The sequence below is a fragment of the Danio aesculapii genome, chromosome 17 (assembly GCF_903798145.1).
Source record: "Danio aesculapii chromosome 17, fDanAes4.1, whole genome shotgun sequence".
NCBI lineage: Eukaryota > Metazoa > Chordata > Actinopteri > Cypriniformes > Danionidae > Danio > Danio aesculapii.
In genome coordinates, this window is record NC_079451.1 from 41703017 (window position 1) to 41726453 (window position 23437).

Consider the following 23437-nt stretch of genomic DNA (forward strand, 5'->3'; position numbering starts at 1 on the left):
CTCATTAATGCATGTGCTTTAATTTGTTCACAAAAAAAAAAAACATTCTAGTAAAGTATTGATCCTTACTGAAATCTTTAGTACAGGCCCCTAGGCAGCCTGGTTTTTTCTCAAAAAGTGGACCTTTGTGCAGTTATTCGCCTCATTTTTTATTTAATTATGAGGTTTAAATAGGTCGCATTTTAGTGACATTTTAAGCACAGTTTTTTTGCAGGATGAGCACGCCGGATGGCAAGGGCGTACATTTGCATTTGATATTGGTGGGGACCTAATTTAAATGTAACTTCACATTTAAAATGTAAAGTTAAAGGAATGTCTGACAAAAAGGTATTTTAACACAGACTTCTCGTTTACTGAGGGCTTATTTGTGCATAATCACTTCCCACCACATCTAAACACATTTACGCAAGTATAATTTTGGCATTTATTCACTTTAAGCTAAAAGGTGACTTTACATGTTCATGTTCTTTTCCTTCTCTGATCATGCACGTGTTCTATTTCACACTTTATAAAAAAATCTAATACAATTAGTTATAAAAACGACATTAAATCAAGCATGTCTTATGGTGCAAAAGTAAATGTACACGATTTTACTTTGACAAGGAATGAATGCAGACTTCTGGAAAGGGGGAGGCATATGACACAATACCCATTTTATCTCGATTTATTTTCATAATCGTCGTGGAGACCAAAATCGAAACTCATTTTTTATTAATTGCACATCCATGCTATTATGGTGGACCTGTAGCGAATGCTTTTCTTTAATATGTAGCTGCTTATGTCTCACCTGAGTCTTGCGCAGTAAGCCTGACTGGAAATTTTCGACCAAGCATTGCTTTATTTTGGAGGTGAATAAATTATTGGTGGAGACATTTTAATAATCTGTGGATATTGGGGGGGACACGTCTCCTCACTCCATGCTAAGTCTACACCCTTGTCGGATGTTCATAACCACAGTTTTTGATGTACCAAAAACATTAGATATTTAGAATGAGGAAATATGAGAACTTCTTTTTAAATTTAATAAGTTAATTACTTTAATAAGTTATTACTTCACATATCATTAGGGAACCAATAGGAATCTGTTAAAGGTTGAAATGAAAAACTAGCCTATTGTCATTTATTAGGCAAATAAACTGGCTAGCACAATCAACTTTCCTCAGTCATGCTGAAGCGACAGCCAACACAGGATTCCGCTTGGTGTTTAAACCTTTTTCGATGGGTTATTTTCACAATTTATAATGGCGTAGTAATCAAAATAGGACAAATGAGCTCATATATGAGACGAATCCTGCACCTTTGTCAATGAGGGGTCTCCTAAACCACCCAAACCTCACTCCCTGGCTAGGGGCCTGTAAATACTGCATTACAGTAATGATGAAAAATGCATTAGTCTTAGTTTATTATTTTTTAATGCAAAATTTCTCTTTTTTTTTTTTGTTTATTTGTTTTATTATTGATTTATTTTGGTTTGTGAAATATGATCTGGACTCTTTATTATGAGATTCACCCAATGATCCCACCTATAGGTCATCGGTTTCCTTTCTATTTTAAAAATGTTTCTATTTTTTCTTTCCAGAACCTTTTAGTGTCTTGAAATGGCTCCATAATCATTCACAAGGTGCAGATCTAACCAGGGCCAGTCTTGAAATGATACACCGGATAATCTTTAACACCCTGAGCTCATTATATAATCGCTGAAACACTGAAGAATTCACTGAAGTGTAATGGGGTTCATAAATGAACTTTTCTTTATTTTTTGTTTGAATTCTGTAACTTATAAGATGGAAACGTGTCAGTTTCTGTTCTCGTTTTCTCACATCTTTCATTTAATTATGTTGTTAGTTTACAACAGAATGACTGAATTGAAACATGTGAAAGTGTGTGTTTTAACTGACATGGCTTGATTTTTCACTCTACGGAAGGGCAATGTTTTAAGAACGATTGTATTTCTGTGGGTGGATCTCATGAAACCTGTCTGGAAGCTTTTGATGAAGCATAATGAAAATTTGAAGGAGAAAATGTGCTTAAAGGGATAGTTCACCCACATAAAAATTCACTCCTTTTTTACTCTCATTCAGGTGTTTTTTTTAAACCTTTATGAGTTTTTTTTCTTACGTTAGTTACTGATATGCATTGACTTCCATAGTAGGACCAAAAAATTACTATGGAAGTCAATGGGTGCCAGCTACCAGCATTCCTCAAATGATCTTCTTTTGTGTTCAAGAAAAGAAAGAAACTCAAATAGGTTTTGAACAGGTGAAGGGGTTAAAATAATGGGTTTAATTGTTTGATTGAACTGTATCTTTAGCTTTCATGAAAATATAATCATAACAAAGATTTTTAAAAACTTATTGACAAAATATTTTGGTTCCATAACCAGATATAATTTATTTAAATTTTGTTTATTTATTTTATTATTATTTTTTTATTTATTTATTATTTGTTTTGTTATTTATTTTATTTCATATGTTTTATTAATTTGTTTGTTTTTTAGTTTATTTTAGTTTATTTTATTATTATTTTATTTCATAATTTTTATTTAAAAATATTTTATTTTTATTTATTTTATATATTTATCATTTTTTTTCGTTTTTATTTTTTATTATTTTGTTTTGTATATTTTAGAATTTTTTTGTTTTTTATTTAATTTTAATGATTATTTTGATATTTTATATATTTTTGTTTTATTTTTAAATGTTTTATTATTATTTTATAATTTTTTATTTTATTTTTATTTTATTGTTAATTTTATTTAATATATTTTATTATTATTATTATTTATTTTATTATTATTTTATTTTAATTATTATTTTATACATTTTTTTGTTTTTTATTTTTATGTTATTATTTTATTTTATGTATTATTATTTTTTATTTTATTTTTATTTTATCATTATTTTATTTTATGTATTTTATTCATTTGTTTGTTTTTTTATATGAATTTTATTAATTTCTTTTATTTTAATGTAATTTTATTATTTTTATTTTATTAAATTTATTGTATTTTTTGTTTATTTTATTAGTTTTTTTCTGGCTTGTTCATGCTCTTATGAACTTTATCTGTGAACTTGTCATGTCTTAATGAATAAGTATGTAAAAAAAGGCCAAAAAAAATTCTACCTGCATGCAAGTATTTCCAGGAGCAGGATTTAAAGAACGTCGTCATATTTGCCATAATCAGAGTGGTGCAATCAGAAATAGCTCTGCTTCCCTTCAGTCACATCTTCCACTAGTCACCCCGAGTGCAAATTATGACCTCCCGTGCCTATGAAAAATCTATCCAGCTTAGCTGATGTCCATCATAATATATACATGATACCTGTATTTATTTCGATGATGGGCACATTAGAGTGCTTAGTTTTAACTCGATGTCGGACATGTTAACGATGTCCCACTTGTTTTTGCGAGGTATCAGGATGAGTGCATCTGATATATGGAAATATGTCTCAGGGATTACAGTAGCCTGGATGTCTATATGATCCTCAACACTTGAGTTGGATCCAATTTAGCTGTGAAAGAAAGCAGCTGATGCGATTCTGGAGGAAATCTGAGCCTGTAGCATTTTGACCAACTGATGGTCCAGTAGGTTTGAAGAATCCTGTGAAGAGAAAATATATAAATATAGCAATGAATGATTTGTCGTGAATGTGATTCATGTGTTAGGTCTTAGTTTAGTAATACACGGACGATTTTAGATGAGCGAAAGGAAGGCTTTGGGAATATCTGAACAAACTGTAGCAGTGCAATTGTTTATTACAGAAAGCAAGTAAGAAATAATGGAAACGAGTTGCCTTCTTTCTCTTTCCTTCTTCTGCCTCGGCCATGTGTAAACTGAGATTTGTATGTAATAAAATATTTACATTCCAATTATAGTACTTTAGTGTGTCTTTGCCATTTTTTATAGATCATTTGAATTGTTTATTTTTTTTTTTAATAGATTAGGTTTAAATTTTTATAGAATGTTTAATTATTTGATTAAATTTGCAAGAAAGAATGAGTGAATGGGTGGTTAAATAAATGGAATTATTGAATGAGTGAATGATTAAATAATACCAATGACTTAATGATTATAACAACAATTGAATTAATGAAGGATTAAATTAATTAATGAACGAATGAATTGAATGAGTGAATGATTAAATAAAACCAATAAGTTAATGATTAAATTATAAAGCCAATAACTTAATGATTATAACAACAATAGAATGAATGAATGATTAAATAAAACCAATAACTTAATGACAAAATGATAAAAACAGCAACTTGATTAAAATAGCGAATGAATGAATGAATGGAATAATTGAATAAGTGATTGATAAAATAAAACCAATAACTTAATGATTAAATGCTTAAAACAATAACTTAATGATCATAACAACAATTGAATGGATGAATGAATGAATGGAATAATTGAATGAGTGAATGATTAAATAAAACCAATAACTGAATGACTAAGTGATAAAAACAGTAACTTGATTATACCAACACTTGAATGAATGAATGGAATAATTGAATAAGTGAATAACTTAATTAAAAACCAATAACTTAATGATTAGAACAACAATAGAATGAATGAATGATTAAACAAAACCAATAACTTAATGACTGAATGATGAAACCAATAGCTTAATGATTATAATAGCAATTGAATGGATGAATGAGTGAATGATTAAATAATGAAATCAATAGCTTAATGATTAAAACAACAACTGAATGAATGAGTGAATTAATAAATGAACGAGTGAATAAAAAATAAAAACAATAAGTTAATGATTAAATGATAAAACCAATAACTTAATTATAACAACAACTGAATGGATGAATGAATGAATTGAATGAGTGAATGACTAAATAAAACAAATAACTTAATGACAAAATGAAAAAAACAGCAACTTGATTAAAACAACAATTGAATGAATGAATGAATGAATGGAATAATTGAATAAGTAATTGATTAAATAAAACCAATAACTTAATGATTAAATGATTAAAACAATAACTTAATGATCATAACAATTGAATGGATGAATGAATGAATGGAATAATTGAATGAGTGAATGATTAAATAAAGCCAATAACTTAATGATTAGAACAACAATAGAATGAATGAATGAATGATTAATCAAAAACAATAACGTAATGACTGAATGATGAAACCAATAGCTTAATGATTATAATAGCAATTGAATGGATGAATGAGTGAATGATTAAATAAAAACCAATAAGTTAATGATTAAACAATGAAATCAATAGCTTAATGATTATAACAACAACTGAATGAATGAGTGAATTAATGAGTGAATTAATAAATGAACGAGTGAATAAAAACAATAAGTTAATGATTAAATTATAAAACCAATAACTTAATTATAACAACTGAATGGATGAATGAATGAATTGAACGAGTGAATGATTAAATAAAACCAATAACTTAATGACAAAATGATAAAAACAGCAACTAGATTAAAACAACAAATGAATGAATGAATGGAATAATTGAAAAAGTGATTGATTAAATAAAACCAATAACTTAATGATTAAATGATTAAAACAATAACTTAATGATCATAACAACAATTGAATGGATGAATGAATGAATGGAATAATTGAATGAGTGAATGATTAAATAAAACCAATAACTGAATGACTAAGTGATAAAAACAGTAACTTGATTATACCAACACTTGAATGAATGAATGGAATAATTGAATAAGTGAATAACTTAATTAAAAACCAATAACTTAATTATTAAAAATAATCAAATGAATAACGATAATTTAATGAATGAATGAGTTAATGAAAGAAATGTGTGTGAATGAATAAATGAATGATTAACTAAAATAAGGGAATGATTAAATTATATTAGTTAACTGAATAAATTGAATTATTAGCCTTCCCAATTCACCTGTACCGCATGTCTTTGGACTGTGGGGGAAACCAGAGCACCCGGAGGAAACCCACGCGAATGCAGAGAGAACATGCAAACTCCACACAGAAACGCCATCTGACCCAGCTGAGGCTCAAACCAGTGACCTTCTTGCTGTGAGGCGACAGCACTACCTACTTCGCCACTGTGTCGACCCATAAATGATTGTGTTAATGATTATATAAAACCAATAGCTTAATTATTAAAAAATATTAATTAAAATGAATAACAATAATTTAATGAATGAATGATTAAATGGAAAAAAATATTGAATGAATGAATTATGGGGCGCATGGTGGTGCAGTGGGTAGCACATTCGCCTCACAGCAAGAAGGTCGCTAAATAACCGCATGAATGAAAGATTAACTTAATTTAAATAAGTGAACAATGAATGGATGGATGGTAAATGGATGAATGATTAAATAATTCATACAAGTGAATTATTAAAATTAATTAAATGACTGAGCAAATGAATGAATGAAAGATCAAATGAAAAAAATGTATGAATGAGGGAACAAATAAATAATTAAATAAATCAAAAAGTGATTGAATAATATAAAGTAATAGCTACAGTAAATAACTATAAATGAATGATCATGGATTACATTTTAAAAAATCTTAATGAAGGAATGAGTTAATAAATCAAATAACTGAATGAATGAATGAATGGAAGATTAAAGGAAAATGTGAATGAATGAACAAATGAATCCTTAAATCAAATTAGTTAATAATTAATAACTGAATGAATTAATGAATGAATGAATGAATAAATGAACAAACGAATGATTGAATGAATGGATGGAAGATTAAATAAAAAAATGTGAATGAATGAACAAATGAATCCTTAAATCAAATTAGTTAATAATTATTAACTGAATGAATGAATGGAAGATTAAATAAAAAAAATAATAAATGAACAAATTAATCTGTAAATCAAATTATTTATTGATTAATAACTGAATGAATGAATGAATAGATGGAAGATTAAATAAAAAATGTGAATGAATGAACAAATGAATCCTTAAATCAAATTAGTTAATGATTATTAACTGAATGACTGAATGGAAGATTAAATGAAAAAAAAAAAAATAAATGAACAAATGAATCTGTAAATCAAATTAGTTATTGATTAATAACTAAATGAATGAATGAATGAATGAATGAATGAATGAATGAATGAATGAATGAACGAACGATTGAATGAATGGATGGAAGATTAAATAAAAAAATGTGAATGAGTGAACAAATGAATCCTTAAATCAAATTAGTTAATGATTATTAACTGAATGAATGAATGGAAGATTAAATGAAAAAAAATTAATAAATTAACAAATGAATCTGTAAATCAAATTAGTTATTGATTAATAACTGAATGAATGAATGAATGAATGAATGAATGAATGAACGAACGATTGAATGATTGAATGATTGAATGAATGGATGGAAGATTAAATTAAAAAATGTGAATGAATGAACAAATGAATCTTTAAATCAAATTAGTTAATGATTATTAACTGAATGAATGAATGAATGAATGAATATATCTCCAAATTAAATGCCAAATACAAAGAAATTTCTCAAATTCCTATCAAACAACTTGAAAACAATTCAAACATGCTAAATCGCTAATACATAGATAAAATGCTAAACATTTCATCAGTGCTCACATACTTTTGGTTTCCAGTTTATAATTTCAGTTGAGAGTTAAAAATACTGTTTCTTCTGGACAAATACACACACAAAATTAAACAATCTCCAAAGATACTGTTCTTTTTTATTACATACATGCTATAGGTGAATTGAAGAAACTAAATTGTCCGTAGTGTATGTGTGTAAATGAGTGTGTATTGAAGTTTCCCAGTACTGGGTGGCAGCTGGAAAATGAATGAATGAATGAATGAATGAATGAATACATTCATTTTTGTATCTGTTGTGTTGAACTTTTATTGTGAAAGACCGCGCTCTAGCTTTTCGGGGAAGTCTGATTGGTCAATATGGTGACCAATCACAGAGCTCTTTGAACGCAGGTTGCAGAGTGAGAGCGGATGCGCTGAAGAGTCTGCGGCTGCTAATGCTCAACATTTATTTACGTCTTTAGTTGATCGCAGTGACTTAAAATGAGCTCCATCGGCACTGGGGTGAGTAGATTAAATAATATAAAAGTTATCGTTGTGATTAAATGAGACGTGATTATGAAAGAGTGGATAAATAGGGAGTGCGTGTATGCCTGTGTCATTCTGAAGCTAATACGCTAACTGCTAGTGTGCAGGAACTGTATTAGTGTGTTTTGTTTTTCATTACCCTAATTAAAGTCAATAAACAATATTCTTGCTCAAGTATAATACGTTATTTAAATTTACACGATGTAATTGTGTGATTTTGGCACTATTTTGTCTGTGCTGAGTCACTGCACGCTAACAATGAATGATAGCAGTTCAAATGAAGAGTCATCGAGGAGGCAAAGTGAAAGTAATTGTGATGTAGTAGATTTAGCTCACATTCTGTTCCCATTTCTGTTTCTTTAGCGTTGATTTTATGATAATATTGATTACAATTTGAATTAAAAGTTTGAATTGTACATGTATAAATATTTAAATTCTGATTTCCCCCTGTCTAGTATGATTTATCCGCCTCCACCTTCTCACCTGACGGAAGGGTATTTCAGGTTGAATATGCCATGAAGGCTGTAGAAAACAGCAGGTAAGTAATTGTTAAACATTACTACACGTTAAATAATTTAAGTAAAAAAACATTTACATTTTCTTGTGACTCTTATTGTGGTAAAGTTTGTTTTATATTCGCACATTTCAGACTTTTTTCTTACTTTTGAGGTAAATTTGGTTTTATATTCACACATTCAGACTTTCTCTCTATATAATATATAATAATGTAATTTCAGAAAAGTATTCTTTGCAAATTCTAAATAGGGAAATCGTATTAGCAGCAAATGACTATCAAAGTACAACATTGTTCACAGTCAATTAAATAGTACTAATGTTGTTTTGAAGTCATACTAACATGTTATTACAGAACAAATATTCAAAGTACCATGGTAAACGATATAGGAAGCGTGTCACAAGTTGTCACTGAACAATTGTGTGAATACAAAGAGGTTTACAATTTAGGTAAAGTTGGTTTTACATTTTCACGTTTTTTTAATAATGTATTTTCAAATTTTTCAAGTAGTACACCACCTCTCATGAAATAAAACATCTTTGTCATGTAAAACACAAGTTAAGTAGTCCAGTGGTACATATTCAAGTATTACCCTGTGCCATAAAGACTTTGTAGGAGTTTGTCTGTTATCCAGTTCAGGATGATACATTTTCTTGCACAAAATGTCAGGAACTTGCAAAGTGTGTTTTTATGTTTGTTTATATCAGTCTCGTCATATATCCCAAGCAGCATATGATTTGGGTCATACTCACAACCAAAATTAATAGATAGAATGCCAATAGTTTCTTGTTCCGTTATGGCCCAGAACTTTTGAATTTCCCTGCAAAGCCAGAAACAATGAACAAGGTCTCCTTCTTCTGTTTTACATTTGCACATTTGATCAGTGACTACTTGTGACATGCTCCTTATATTATTTACCATGGTACTTTGAATATTCGGTTTGAAATCACATGTCAGTATATTTATGAAGTGAAGTCATACTTCCGTTTGGGTTGGCTGATGTCGACCAATTTGGCATCGTACGATGTCTAATGTGAAACATCGCGATGGACGATGGCATCGTCATCATAGGTGGCGGTGAATTAATTATTTATGAATAATTCATTCATTAATAACTAATTAATTATTTGTAGCCTACCGTTTCAACTACCTGACCCGCATGGTCTTGTTATACCCATAACCAAATCATGAATACATAAAGATATAAGTTACACACAAATTACCACCTGTCAATCACTTTTTCTGCTGGACTGGTGTTGACTAACTTGGTAAAAAGGTACCCAACCAACAGTATCTGAGGTTTTGTTAAAAGTACTGAGTACAAGCGTGAAATCGAAAGATTGAAGCGGTGTACTGACGCTGTGACACGTTACCTGATAGATTCAAAAAGACTAAAGAGTCGTTAAATAGAGACAAGATGAATTAAATATCACGTTTAACAGCCATAGTGAGATGCAATCCAACGGTACATCCTTGATAAACTGTCCGACGTGCACTGCTCTCTGTGATTTTGTGCTCAAAGCATTGCTGACTGCTGGAGCTCAGACGTGCGCATACGCTGCAGCATGACTGTGTGTGTGTGTGTGGTCACATGATGTTTTCAGTGGTATAGTGTGGAAGGGAAGCTTTTCAGAAATGCTAGATGAATGCCAGTGTAGACATGGATCATTTTTGTTCTAAAATGCCATTTTAAAACGTAAGACATAGGATTAGTGTAAACAGGGCCTGGGTGTGTATTTTTCGCAAGCGGGTTGCTGCTGCGATGGGGGCGTAGCGGATGATCGCGATGCTGACTCAGCATTGTAATGTCTATTGGCCATCAGCGATCGTCTATCGACCCAACCCCACCCAACTTTCATGCGACTTCAGACTGAATATTCAAAGTAGTGTGGTAAACAACATATTAGGGATCATGTCACATGTTGTGATTCTTCAAAAATGAACGAATGTGCAAATATTAAACCTTAACCTCAATAAAAACTTTAATAATCATTAAAATAAAATCTTTACCTCAATAAAATGCTTCACCTCATTACTTTTAACCTGTTAACACCTACAATATTTCTTGAATGTGTTTTGCATCTGATGTCTGATGAACCTCACATTTTATTTGAAGTGAATTAAGTTTGTCGTCTTGTTTCTTCAGCACGGCGATTGGCATCCGCTGCAAAGATGGAGTTGTTTTTGGTGTAGAGAAGTTGGTTCTGTCCAAGCTGTATGAGGAAGGCTCCAATAAGCGCATTTTCAATATTGATAGGCATGTTGGAATGGTGAGAACATTAAACATGTTGATTCTTTCTCAGTTCATTACAATTGTAACATTTAACAGTCTACTTTGGATGCATCCAAGATTTTATATAGGTCATTTTATTACTCCCTGATGTTTTTGTATCATTTAAATAGCCATCACGGGTATTCTGTAGTGTCTTTCTCTCAAAAACCTTCTAAAACCTTCAATAGCATTTTTTTATTAGATCTTGAATATAATTGTGATTCCTTTTCCATTTTCCATTTCCATTATTACTTGCTGTTAGAAGAGTGTGAGTTGGTTGTCAGTAGGTCTGCATGATATTGAAAAAAACATACTTATAACATTTATATTGCATGCATGAAATATAATCAACGAATTACAAGCAGAGATGAATAAAATAGAGCAAATACAGAAATAAAGCAGTCAAAGGTGTACAGAAATAAAATAATCAAATGTACAATAAAGCTGCATATTCCTCATTGTGTAAATAATTAAATGCTATTCATCTTTGTTAAAGCTACGAATGTAATAATTTCTAGTGGCCAAATGCTTTTAACTCGCTTAAAATGTTTACATAGGCCTTTAAAACACAAGCAATTAATTAACTTTCACTTTGTTATAGTTGAACTAAAACGACTCTAAAATTCTGAATTGTACCCAGTCAACTACAATCCTGACTCCACATTGCAGGTCCTGCGATGTGACTATTGCAGGTTTACACATTGCAATATCGATGCTAAAACGATATATCGTGCGGCCCTATTGTCAGGTGTTGTTTTTCATTACTACCATGTTACTCTTATTATTTTAAATGGATTGGTCTTGCCATGAAAATAGATGCTTGTATTTCAAGATGGAATAACCAATAAAGGAATAACTTTTGTATATAAAAAATGTAGTTATTTTTGTAAGTTACATTTTATAAGCATCATTATTTGTCATCAGTCACATAATTCTTCTGTAATCATTATAATATCCTTATTAGCTGCTCAAGAAGTATTTCTCATTATGCATAGTATTATTTTCAAGATTTTTTATTTAATATATTTTTATGTAATGGATTTAATTTATTTAATGCATAGTTTATAGAATTGACAAGAACAGCCAAGGTTTTTAATAATATTTTGTAACATGCATTATTACTTAATAAATGAATCAAAAGTCAGCATTTGAACTGTGCTGTAAAACTCTACATATATTAATTTCTGTCTATGTGTGTTGTAGGCTGTGGCTGGTCTTCTAGCAGATGCGCGATCTCTCTCAGAAGTGGCTAGAGAAGAGGCTTCAAGCTTTCGCTCCAACTATGGCCATGACATCCCACTGAAGGTAAGAGAGAGATTAAAGCAACAGATAACCCAAAAAATGGTTCACCGTCTAGTTACTGTTAAACATTTCCAAAAAAACTCCAAAAAGTCATCACCAGTAGTCCATATGACTGTGAATATATAATCTTTGAATGAATGAATCAATAAAAAACAACAACAATTTGAACACATTCAATTCAGTTCATCTTTATTTCTATAGCACTTTATACAATTCAAATTGTGTCAAAGCAGCTTAAAGTGGATGAAGAAAAGAGAGTAAAGGCCATAATATTTCAGACTGTGGAAGATTCTAGAATTCTGGTGTAGTTCTAGCTGAATTGAAACCGCTTTAGTTCAGTTTGGTATAAATGTCACTGTTGAAGTATAGATCAGTGCAAATGCCAGAGGCGACAGTAGCAAGAAACCAAACTTCACCAATGGACGGACGTGAAGAAAAACAAATCTTCATGAGAAACCAGGCTCATTTGGTCATGGATGGGGGTCTGTTCCATAAAGCTGGGTTAGCTGGCTAGCCAGTTAAATTTCAGTTTGGTTTGCACCAATTTTGGTATTTGGGTAACATGAAGGCAGCTCGACTTTATCTACTCTTTGTTGCCATGGTATTATGGAGCTGCTGAGCTGCCTTCATGGTACCTAAAACCCAAGATTAGCACAAACTAATGGCCCGTTTCTACTTAGTGGTACCGCACAGGTCACATTTATCAGGCTTCCGTTTCCACTGCCAAAAGGGTACCAAAAGGTCTCACAAAACAGATGCTTTATAGACAGATGCTTTAAGAAATACTTGTGTATAAATGTTCATTACTGACCTTTTTATGAGCAGGATTTGATTATAAATGCAGATCAATGACAGGGCGAAATACTGTAACGCCTGCAATTATATAAAATAAATAAATTAACAAATATGAACACATACCGACCCTTACAGTCTACGATATGTTACCAATTACAGAACAACTACACACAGCATACATTTAGGCCTTATTTGGGTTTCTAAAACAACATGCAGAATATAGCCCACAGTCAGTGCAAACCTCTCACCTGTGTCTTTAATCTTTAGCATATTTAACCTCTGTTAGAGTAAGTTTTAGGTTGCTGAAAGAATCATTCACTCCTTTGTTTTTCCGGCTTCTCCTTTGTTTTTTTCACAAGTCAGTCTCACGTTTGTCCCTTTCTGAAAGGATCAGATGTCAGAAGCTCTTCAATAATCATGTGCACGTTTTTATCATCAGCTAAAGAAGTTTGTTATTTCAAATATAGATACGCGGCGAGAAAGCGAAACCACTCGTGCTTTAGACAGCCTTGTAAACAACTATGGTGCACAGGGTAGATTCTGCTCTTCCTTTTGGCTTTGTGGCTGTTCATCAAGACGACAACGACAAGGTTTGTTTAAGCTCGGGTCGACCATGGTTTGTTATTACATGTATATATTATTACAGTGTAATGTCTTGGCCGCATATTAAAAAATGGCGCTTCCTTTGATTTCCTTCTCCTGCTTGTGCACGAGCAAGTGACATACCTCTGTAAACCAATGGTGTTCAGCTACGCGTCTTGCTCCGCCTTTTGGTACCCTTTTATTGTGCTAGGTACTCTTCCAAAAGTGTACCCAAAAAATGGTACGGTACAAATTGTACTGTACCACTCAGTGGAAATGGCCCATAAACTGAAACTTAACTGGCTAGCCATCTAATCTGGCTTCATAATAATACAGACCCCCGTTTTCCTTTGGACAAACGTCTAGCGCAACATGCCTGACATTTCTAATGTCTAATGAAAAACAAAACCAAGTCTAAAAACACTTATTCAAAATGTTTGAACCCCTTTTTGTCTTTAATTCAGAAATAAAAAAATTGAAGAATGAAAACAATTTCAATAGACCATGTTCACAAGATGGTAACAGCACATTTAATGGTCATCACTATCTTAAATCCTTTGATTACAAAATAAATAAAGCGTAAATACATTAATGAAGCTATACTGTGCATTATATCATCTTTGCATCAAATTACAAACAAAACTATTTACCTTTTATATGAGGTGTTTGTAATGCTTTGTCTATGGGTTGGACAGTAAATTTCTTGGGTTCAACAGTAAAGTCTTGATAACAATTGTTGAGTTTTTACATTTTTTTTTTATTTGAGCGAATGGGAATGCAAATAAACTATTTGTTATACTTGCCCTTTCACTGCACTCTTAAGTTTACCCAACTATGACGACTTCTACTGCTGAGAAACCTGGAAATGCAAAAAGCGTCCATGACAGCAGTTAGACAACAGTGATGTTTAATATGACATGCTGTTCATTGATGTTCTTTCTATTATATATCGCCCAAACAGCATCTTGCAGACAGAGTGGCCATGTATGTCCATGCTTACACATTATACAGCGCTGTCAGACCTTTTGGATGCAGGTAGGTCTTTTGTAATTGACTGAGAATGCAAAGTATTGTTCACCTTTGTGTATTTTCATGTTATAGTATGCATGCGTGTATGTGTGTGATGGGATTTACTTTGTGTGTTTGTCGTTTAACTCTTCAGTTTCATTCTGGGATCTTACGATGAAGATGACGGCCCACAGCTCTACATGGTTGACCCTTCTGGCATTGCATACGTAAGAGACCGAACAGTTCATCTTTGCTTTAATACTTGTACATGACCAGCTTTAGTGAATTTCCTGATCATGATTTTAAAAACACTTTACAATAAGGTTGTATTAGTAATTGCAGTGTTTCTCAACCACATTCCTGGAGAAGCACCAACACTGCATGTTTTGGGTGTCTGCTTTGTCTGTCACACCCATTACAGGTCTTTCAGTCTCTGCTAATGATATGAATCAGGTGTGTTTGGTTAAGGAGACATGGAAATGTGCAGACCTGGTGGTCCTCCAGGAACGTGGTTGAGAAACACTGAGTTAACATGAGCAAACAATGAACAAAACATTTATTGCAGTATTTGCTAATGTTAGTTAATGAAAATAAAGCTATTCATTGATTATTCAAATCTAATCTATCTGAACTAAGCTATAGTAAATGCTGAACTATGATTAATAAACGCTGTACACTTATTGTTCATACTTAGTTCATGTTAGTAAATACATTAACTAGCATTAACTAATGAAATCTTATTGTAAAGTGTGAACTAAAAACCTTTTCATTCTTCTGCTGAAATACCTGAAACTAGCTCTGTAGACAAATGTAAATTGCAGTTATGTACGAATTTCTTTATATTTATTGTAAATGCAAATAGCTTTACACAAAATAAGACGGAAAAAGCAGCCTAAAAGTGAAAAACATAAACCCAGACCGCACGTTGTTTTCATTAATGGAAAGAAACAAAAAACAAACAACATTTCAAAGACAAGAACTTCAATTACCTTTCCCAACAAAGATGTACACACTTTGTTCTTTGCTAAGGGAAATCAACCTCTAACCTCCTATCAAAAGATGGTTTGTTTTGTGTATTTCCTTTTGATAGTACTGTCTGCTGTTTGTTTCTTAGGGTTACTGGGGCTGCGCGATTGGAAAAGCCAAGCAAGCTGCCAAGACAGAAATCGAGAAACTACAGGTAGGTGTTGTTTACTATATTATTATGAGTTTTTAGATAAGCACATGCATTTTATCTTGCAATATATTGTTCAAAAGTTTGGGGTCAGTAAAATGGTTTGGAAATGAATGAATACTTTTATTAAACAAGGATGAATAAAAGTAACCATGAAAGACTTTAAGATAACAAACCGTTCGTTAAGAACTAATATTTAAAAGGTTTAAGAGATGCTTTTTGAGGTACAGAGGGGAAATCTCTGCAAATAAAATGCTTTTTTAGTATTTTTTAAGTCATTACCATTGACGGTCCACAAAAACAAATTTTACTTCTAGATCTTCCAATCTTTGTGTAAAAATGTAATAATTTTTGTTGCTTTAGTATACAAAAAAAGTACTAATATTTCACAATATTTTAGTTTTACTGTAATCTTTGATTAAATAAATGCTGCAGGTATCGAAGAGAATCAGCATTATTCAGGGTGTCTGCGGGGTCTTAAATGTCTTAAGAAGTCTTTAATTCACTGAAATATTGAATTGTAATTATTAAATCATTTCAAACGGGTCTTAATTTTCCGTTATTAGACCCCCCATTATTGCCACAAAATAACTATTTGATAATTGAATATTATATCAGTTTTATTGATTCTTAAGCAAAAACAGAACAGAATACAGTATCTCTGTACAGAATCAAACTTTTACCCTGTTAGCAAACCCAAAACAAACTATTCTCCAACTAAGGCATTGCGGACAAAACTAGTCTATAACTAAACACGATTAACTTTTGATATACAAAAGTCAAAAAGTAAAAGAAAAAAAACAATAATAAATGAGGTGAATAAATTAAATCATTCCTTATAAACCCATCAAATTTACAGTCATTACATTTCTCACTGGGCGTCACAGTGGCTCAGTGGTTGGCACTCTCACCTCACAGCAAGAAAGTCACTGGTTCAAGTCCCAGCTGGACCAGTTGGCTTTTCTGTGTGGAGTTTGCATGTTCTGCCAGTTATTGCGTGGGTTTCCTCTGGGTGCTTCAGTTTCCCCCACAGTCCAGAGACATGCGCTATAGATGAATTGAATAAACTAAATTGGCTGTAGTGTATGGGTGTTTCCCAGTACTGGATTGCGGCTGGAAGGGTATCCGCTGCGCAAAACATATGCTAGAATAGTTAGCGGTTCATTCAGCTGTGGTATACTTTGTCAATGACTATTTTTTTCAAATTAAATTTCTAATTCTACTGCCCACTGTTGAAGGGAAGGGGCGATTCTCTGATTTCCAGCTCATGAGAATTATTTGTCTACCAATCAGTAAGCTGGTTTATTGGAGGTGTTCGTAATTTCTCCAGATTATTGTACAGATAATGTTATTGACATGTTTCTAGTCTTTTATTTACCATACACACACATTCTTGTTCAATCAAACGCCTCTTTAAAGCTGAAAGTACAGTTGGTGTAAGTGTAGTTTAACTGTAATGCTCAGTGTAAGCTTGTTTGGCAGCCTTTCATTGGAACGTGTTCAAACAAGAGTCAGCAACTTTCAGCACTGCAGGATAGACATCATTTATAACACTCTTACAGAAGAAAGAGTGTTATTACAATTACAAGATTAAAAAACTAGTTCTGTTTAACAGTGTTTTGATGTGAATGTCACACATTAATATATTGACACATTTCAAGTGATTAAATCTGTAAATGTTAAATATTGTTATTGATTTGTTTTTCTCCCCCAGATGAAAGATATGACCTGTCGAGAACTGGTGAAGGAAGTGGCAAAAATGTGAGTTATGAATGTTTTATTGATAACTTTGAACAGGGAAGAAATCAACATCTAATGCATCATTCATAGTAAACAATAGAGAGCAGCAGAGTCCATGAAAGCCATCCGTACACTAGCTGAACCAGTCAGGCTGCTGGGATTGAGTGTTGAGCTTGAGCTTTTAAAGGTCTAGCTCAGCTGATTCATTTATTTTTATTTTATCTGGTACTCTTGCTGAGTTTACAATAATTCTGGATGCTAATGAACAGGATTCCCACATCTTTTGACCAATCAGTTTCAATGAATATTACATGGCTTTAGTTTCCAAAGGCATTCATAATGCATTGCATAAGCCAAGTTGAACTCAAAATGCAACTTCTTACAAGCATATTTATTATTTAGACTGAAGCCTTTATTTTAAACTAAATTATCAAAGAAACTATTTATAAAATTCTTGACTTTGCAGACAACTTGTGTCTGTATATAATAGATTTGCTTGTTAAGAGTTTAAGATAACAAATTACACAACCAATCTGTGATCAGATCTCTTTGATTACACAAGTAGATTACTTTTGTGCACTGTTAACCCTTATTTGAAATGACATGTCTGTTGAAGTACGACAATCTTGTATTTTATTAGTATCGGTCAAAAAGTGCACTCCATTCTTTAGCCTGAATAGCTTCTTTTTAAAGTGCAATGCAAAGACAGTCAATACTTCAAAATACTAACACTAAAATATAGTTTGCTGATAGTAAAATTGAATAAAACAAGCAAAAAAAGCTTATTTAAAAACATTTACATAGAAATATTTATGCATAATTTGTATTTAAATATAATTTTTTTTCCCCAAATATATGCGTTTGTGTATTTGTATATATATAAATACATAATAAATATACTCAGTACACGCATGTATATTGTGTCAAAACTAACTTTTATTTTGGATGCGATTAATTTTTTTTCCCAGTGTTACTTTAAGTATAGAAAGCAGGAAGCTACACTATAAACAACGTTAATGAAAAACATCAAACTCGCAGCAATATTGTTGCAAGATCAAATCTTTTATCTAAAAAAACACAAAGCGATTGTGGCAATATCATAAAAAACATCCTACAATAGGAACACTGCTAACATGAAGAATCACAAGCGTATATAAAATTGGCAGATTTGAAAAAAAAAATTAAATAAAAAAAAATTAGGAGAATCAAAGAATAATAAACTACTTCCTGCAATTGTTAAATAATATCTAATCCCTATAGTAACTTTAGTCTTTATGTATTTTAAAAGTAGATTTTTTTTTTCAATCTGATTACGTATTATGGATTACATGCTTACAGGGAGCAAAATAAGTATTGAACACGTCACCATTTCTCTCAAAAACCCCCCCATATTTCTAAAGGTCCTTTTGACTTACTTTCTGAAAGTCCTGTTGGTAACCAGAGAAATCCACATATGCAAAGAAAACGCATGAAGAAAGGGAGTGAAAGACCACACAGCACATCTCTTAGTAGTTCTTCAGCAACCCTCTGCCCTTCATCATTGTAAATCAATATTAGCTGCTTCAGTCCAACATCTGCATTACCAGGATAATGACGATCAAAACACAGCCAAGGAAACTCTCAAACACTTTCAGAGGACAGACACCCACAGAACCAACAAGATTTTTTACACTCTGTTGAAGTCTATGGAAAAACTCACACCTGAGCAATGCATGTGCAAAGCCTTTTATTCAAAGTATTAAATACATTTCAGTATTCCCGCTGTATATTCTTAGCTTTGACAGTAAGTGAACTTCAGCCAGTAACTTATTGCTCGTACTCTCATACAATACAAGAGACTGAATGTGATTCAGTGGCCCAATTAGGGCTGAGCAAAATGGCTAAAAATTGAGAAATTTTGAGTGATGTTTAGACATTCCTTTCAAAAACACACACTCAAAATTAAAATTACAGCAGTGAAAATGCATCCCTTTACCTAAATCCACAACACACTGTGGCATCATTACAAAAACACTTTCAAAGGCGTTTACCTATACTGTTTGATGCTGGTGAAATGATTGTCTAATTTGAGCCTGAGTAGCTAAATATATGTGTATATATACTTGATGTATATAATTGACCCTCTAACACCAACACTTTCTAGTGTTCCTAGTGTTTACTTAAATGGGTTAGTTCACCCATTATTAATCACTCACCCCTGTTTCAGTCCCCTGAGACCTAAATTCATCTTCAAAACACAAATTAATATATTTTAGATGAAATCTAAGAGCTCCCTGACACTCCATAGACTGTAATGGTCCCCAGACGTTCAAAATAGGGCTGGACAATTTTAATCAAGGCAATGTTTTTTTAATTATTTATTTATTTATTTATTTTTTAGAAGCTACGCAAAAAATCAGTTTAAATTTGGATTCAATTTGACATTGAGATAATTGTTTTGCGATAACGGCAGCTGTTCTTGTCGCTGCTTAATGAACAACGACTGTAGTAAAAGCTGCATGTGAGTTTACAACATTTAATATCATGCTTTTACTCCAAACTCTTCTAAAAAATTGTCAAGCGTTTGAAATAAATCCTTCTGTGAGATGATTCCATAGCCGTGCATTTATTAGTCATACCTTCATCTGATATGTCTGTCAAAATAAAACTTACAAAGCAAAGCAGCGTTTAGTAGCATTTTAACAGTACTCGACAGTCGTCACGGAGGGAAATTTACACTTGTGCTAACATGTCTGATAATCGAATAATTCGTATTAGGGCTGCACAATATACCATTTCAGCATCGATATAGCCATGCCTGTGCCCGCAGTAGTTACATCACAGGATATGCAAATGTTGAGTTGGGTTGATCAGCACAACCGTTGAGAATACATGAGGTTTGTGGAGCCATCGCAAAGTATACCAATCACTCTGTTAAACGTTATCATTTGTGTGTGTTTTAAAGGCATTTCAAGAGAGGTTAAGCATTCAGGCACAAAAAGCACATTTGTAACTTTAATGAAGACTAATTTTACTAAATATTAATACAATGAAGACTATGAAGTGTAATTTGAAATTTCATTATTCAATTTCTGTATCTGAATACAGTTTGACTCTGCGGAAAACCATAAAGCACTGTTTATTTAATTTTCTATTGCTCTCTTTATACAGGATTCACACCCTTAAAAAACTCACCCCAATCAAACTAAATGAATTATTTCTTTCCAAATAGAGCTATTCAAGTCATCTGATAAAACTGTATTCATATCGCAATGTATATTGCAGAAAAACAAAATATCGCAATATCAGATTTTTCCAATATGGTGCAGCCCTAAATCATATCAAATAGAAATATTTGAGGAACGCAACGCCAATTCTACGTGTTAAAAAAGGAAAAGTGAACCTCTCTGTACCTTTGCTGTCTATGAAGGGTCAGAGAGCTCTAGGATTTCATCTAAAATATCTTCATTTATGGTCTGAAGATAAACACAAATTAAGGTCACAGGAGTTTGGAATGACATCAGAGTTATTAATAGCATTTTTATTTTTGGGGTGAATTATCAGTTTAAAGCAGAGATGCCCAAACTTGGGCCTGTTGGCCAGTGGTAACCTTTGATTTGGCCCATCATCCCATCTGAGAAGAGAGGGAGAATCATAGAGGAGATTGGGGTGAATGCCTTCAACAGAGATCGGAATTTCTAATTTAACATAATCTTTTGTTTAATTGTTGAGCTACAAAAAAAAAAAAAGCACACTGAAATGAAATGTTTTATATAAATATTGTGAATGCATCAGATTTTTAAAAATGTAAATATCGTCACTTTACGGCTAGAGGACCATGCACAAGGGGAGCTAATAAAGGCAATGGCAGCACAGCTTGACTACTGTATTCAGCGTTGAACTCTGTGTTATAAATGGGATTGCAGAATAAGCTTAATAAAACCATAATGAATGCAAATGTGCACTAGTTTTTGCGATTGTTTTAGAACTTACAATTCAGTTGCCTATGAGAGAAATGAATATTAAGCAGCGGAAAGCAGTCAAACATCTCGCTCTACAAACTTGTTTATGACGATACATAAAAAGTAGAAGAGTAAAATAAGAAAATGTCAGTTTGCAACAAGAAGCAGCATAACAAGCTGATTTTAACATCTAAAAGTCAGTTGAAGTGAATGAGACCGCAAGTCTTGGGCCAAAAAGATTCCAATGGCTGCACCCACTCGTACGTCAAGAATAAGGTTAGTAGTAAGAACTAATCATAAAAAGCATGTAATTATTAATACAATTAATGTATTTTTATTTATTTTTAAATATTAATAATTTAGCGAATTACCATAGCAACTTTTTTTTTTTTTTACAGTTTTTGATTTTAGTAGCTTTTAACATGTACAACAGAAATCAAAACCAAACATACAAAATAATAATAATAATAATAATAAATGAAAAGTAAAACAATAAAGAAAAAGAAATACAAAAAAATAAATAAAAAATACACAAACGTATAAGTAAATGCATGTACTTACACATACAAAATAAAGGTAAATCATATAACAACAACGATATATCAATAGCAGATGATACAAATTATACAGAGTAATCAAGGAAACCTACAACGGGATTCCAAATTTTGAAAAACTTTTTCAGGTTTTCTCTTGACTATATAAGTTAATTTTTCTAAAGCCAAACCATAAGACAATTCCCACAACCATTGTCCAAAATGTGGGCTTTCTGTATTTTTACCATGGCAACTTTAATGTAATACAGTTTGGTATATTTACCTTCGGCCCACCACCCTCCTCAGTCAAGTCTGGATTTTAGCCTTTCATAAGAAAAAGTTTGGGCACCCCTGCTTTAAAGCTACACACACTGTTTTAGACTACCTGGGATAATATTGTGGGTCTTTGGTTGATTTTATGACATTTTGTTATGTGCAAGCTTCAGATCCAAGCATCTGCTAAACGATTAAAAGTAAATGTGTGTGTGCTGCTGTCTCTCTTCAGTATCTATATAGTTCACGATGAGGTGAAAGACAAAGCCTTTGAGCTGGAGCTCAGCTGGGTTGGAGAAGGTAATGATAGCCGCTTGTATTCTAATTCTAATCTATTGTGATGTTTCTTTAACTTACTGAATAAGAAGCTTTAAGCGAAATGGTTTACAGCATGTGTTAAGTGCTGCATCTCTCTTCAAAAAAAAAGATCTGCTGTTGTTTTGTGGTTCACTACTTCTCCTTTTTCGTTGTTGTTTTTTTTTAAAGCTGGAAATGACTAATTCTGGTATCTCTCAGATATCGGCATAATGTAATTCAGCCATTTTAAAAAGGGGTTTTATATTTTATTTTATGCTGTGTCTACACTTAAAAAAGAGCTTATTTTATTTACATATCTATCATATTTATTTACATTTTTTTTTACCCCTTATTAGTCACAAAAGGAAGGCACGAGCTTGTCCCCAAAGACGTCAAAGAGGAGGCTGAGAAATACGCTAAGGTAAGTCACTTCCTCTGGTAATGTTTGCAACAAAAGCTCTTTTGATAATTGGCTGATTGTCACATTTGTCCTGACAGGAATCCCTGGAGGAGGAGGATGACTCTGATGAGGACAACATGTAAACACAGCACTGCAAATCTGTTTTTCCTCTTCATGACTGTGTATACCATGTTTCACACATTCTGACCATTTCTCAACTTTACTGTGCAGACAATAAAAACGTTTTTTTATGTTTAATGTAGTCCTAATGTTTTCCTTTTGCAGATCTCAGACCTACCAATAAATAAGATTTATAAAAGTGAATGAAGCTCTGATTCAGACATCTAAATTGTCATAATTACCATTCATATTGGTAGAAGGATCCACCTTCTCTTCCAGAAAGCCTGTCGATGAATTATATTTATACACACCCTGTCAGGGGAATGTGGATATTACTAGGGTAAACATGAGCTATGACCTACACTGTGCATTCAAGTGTAGATAAATAGTTAATC

The 23437-nt window shown here is 32.1% G+C and overlaps 1 protein-coding gene across 1 annotated transcript; it reads left to right on the forward strand.

Annotated features, from left to right (window-relative positions):
* The first annotated feature begins 7935 nt into the window (after positions 1-7935).
* Positions 7936-23180, forward strand: psma3 (proteasome 20S subunit alpha 3). The gene is made up of 11 exons (XM_056477015.1): positions 7936-8067; positions 8547-8629; positions 10752-10875; positions 12081-12182; positions 14518-14591; positions 14719-14791; positions 15679-15744; positions 17453-17499; positions 22458-22525; positions 22879-22943; positions 23021-23180. The coding sequence occupies exons 1-11, from the start codon at positions 8047-8049 to the stop codon at positions 23063-23065; spliced, it is 768 nt and encodes a 255-aa protein (XP_056332990.1). The 5' UTR covers positions 7936-8046; the 3' UTR covers positions 23066-23180.
* Positions 23181-23437: the final 257 nt, after the last annotated feature.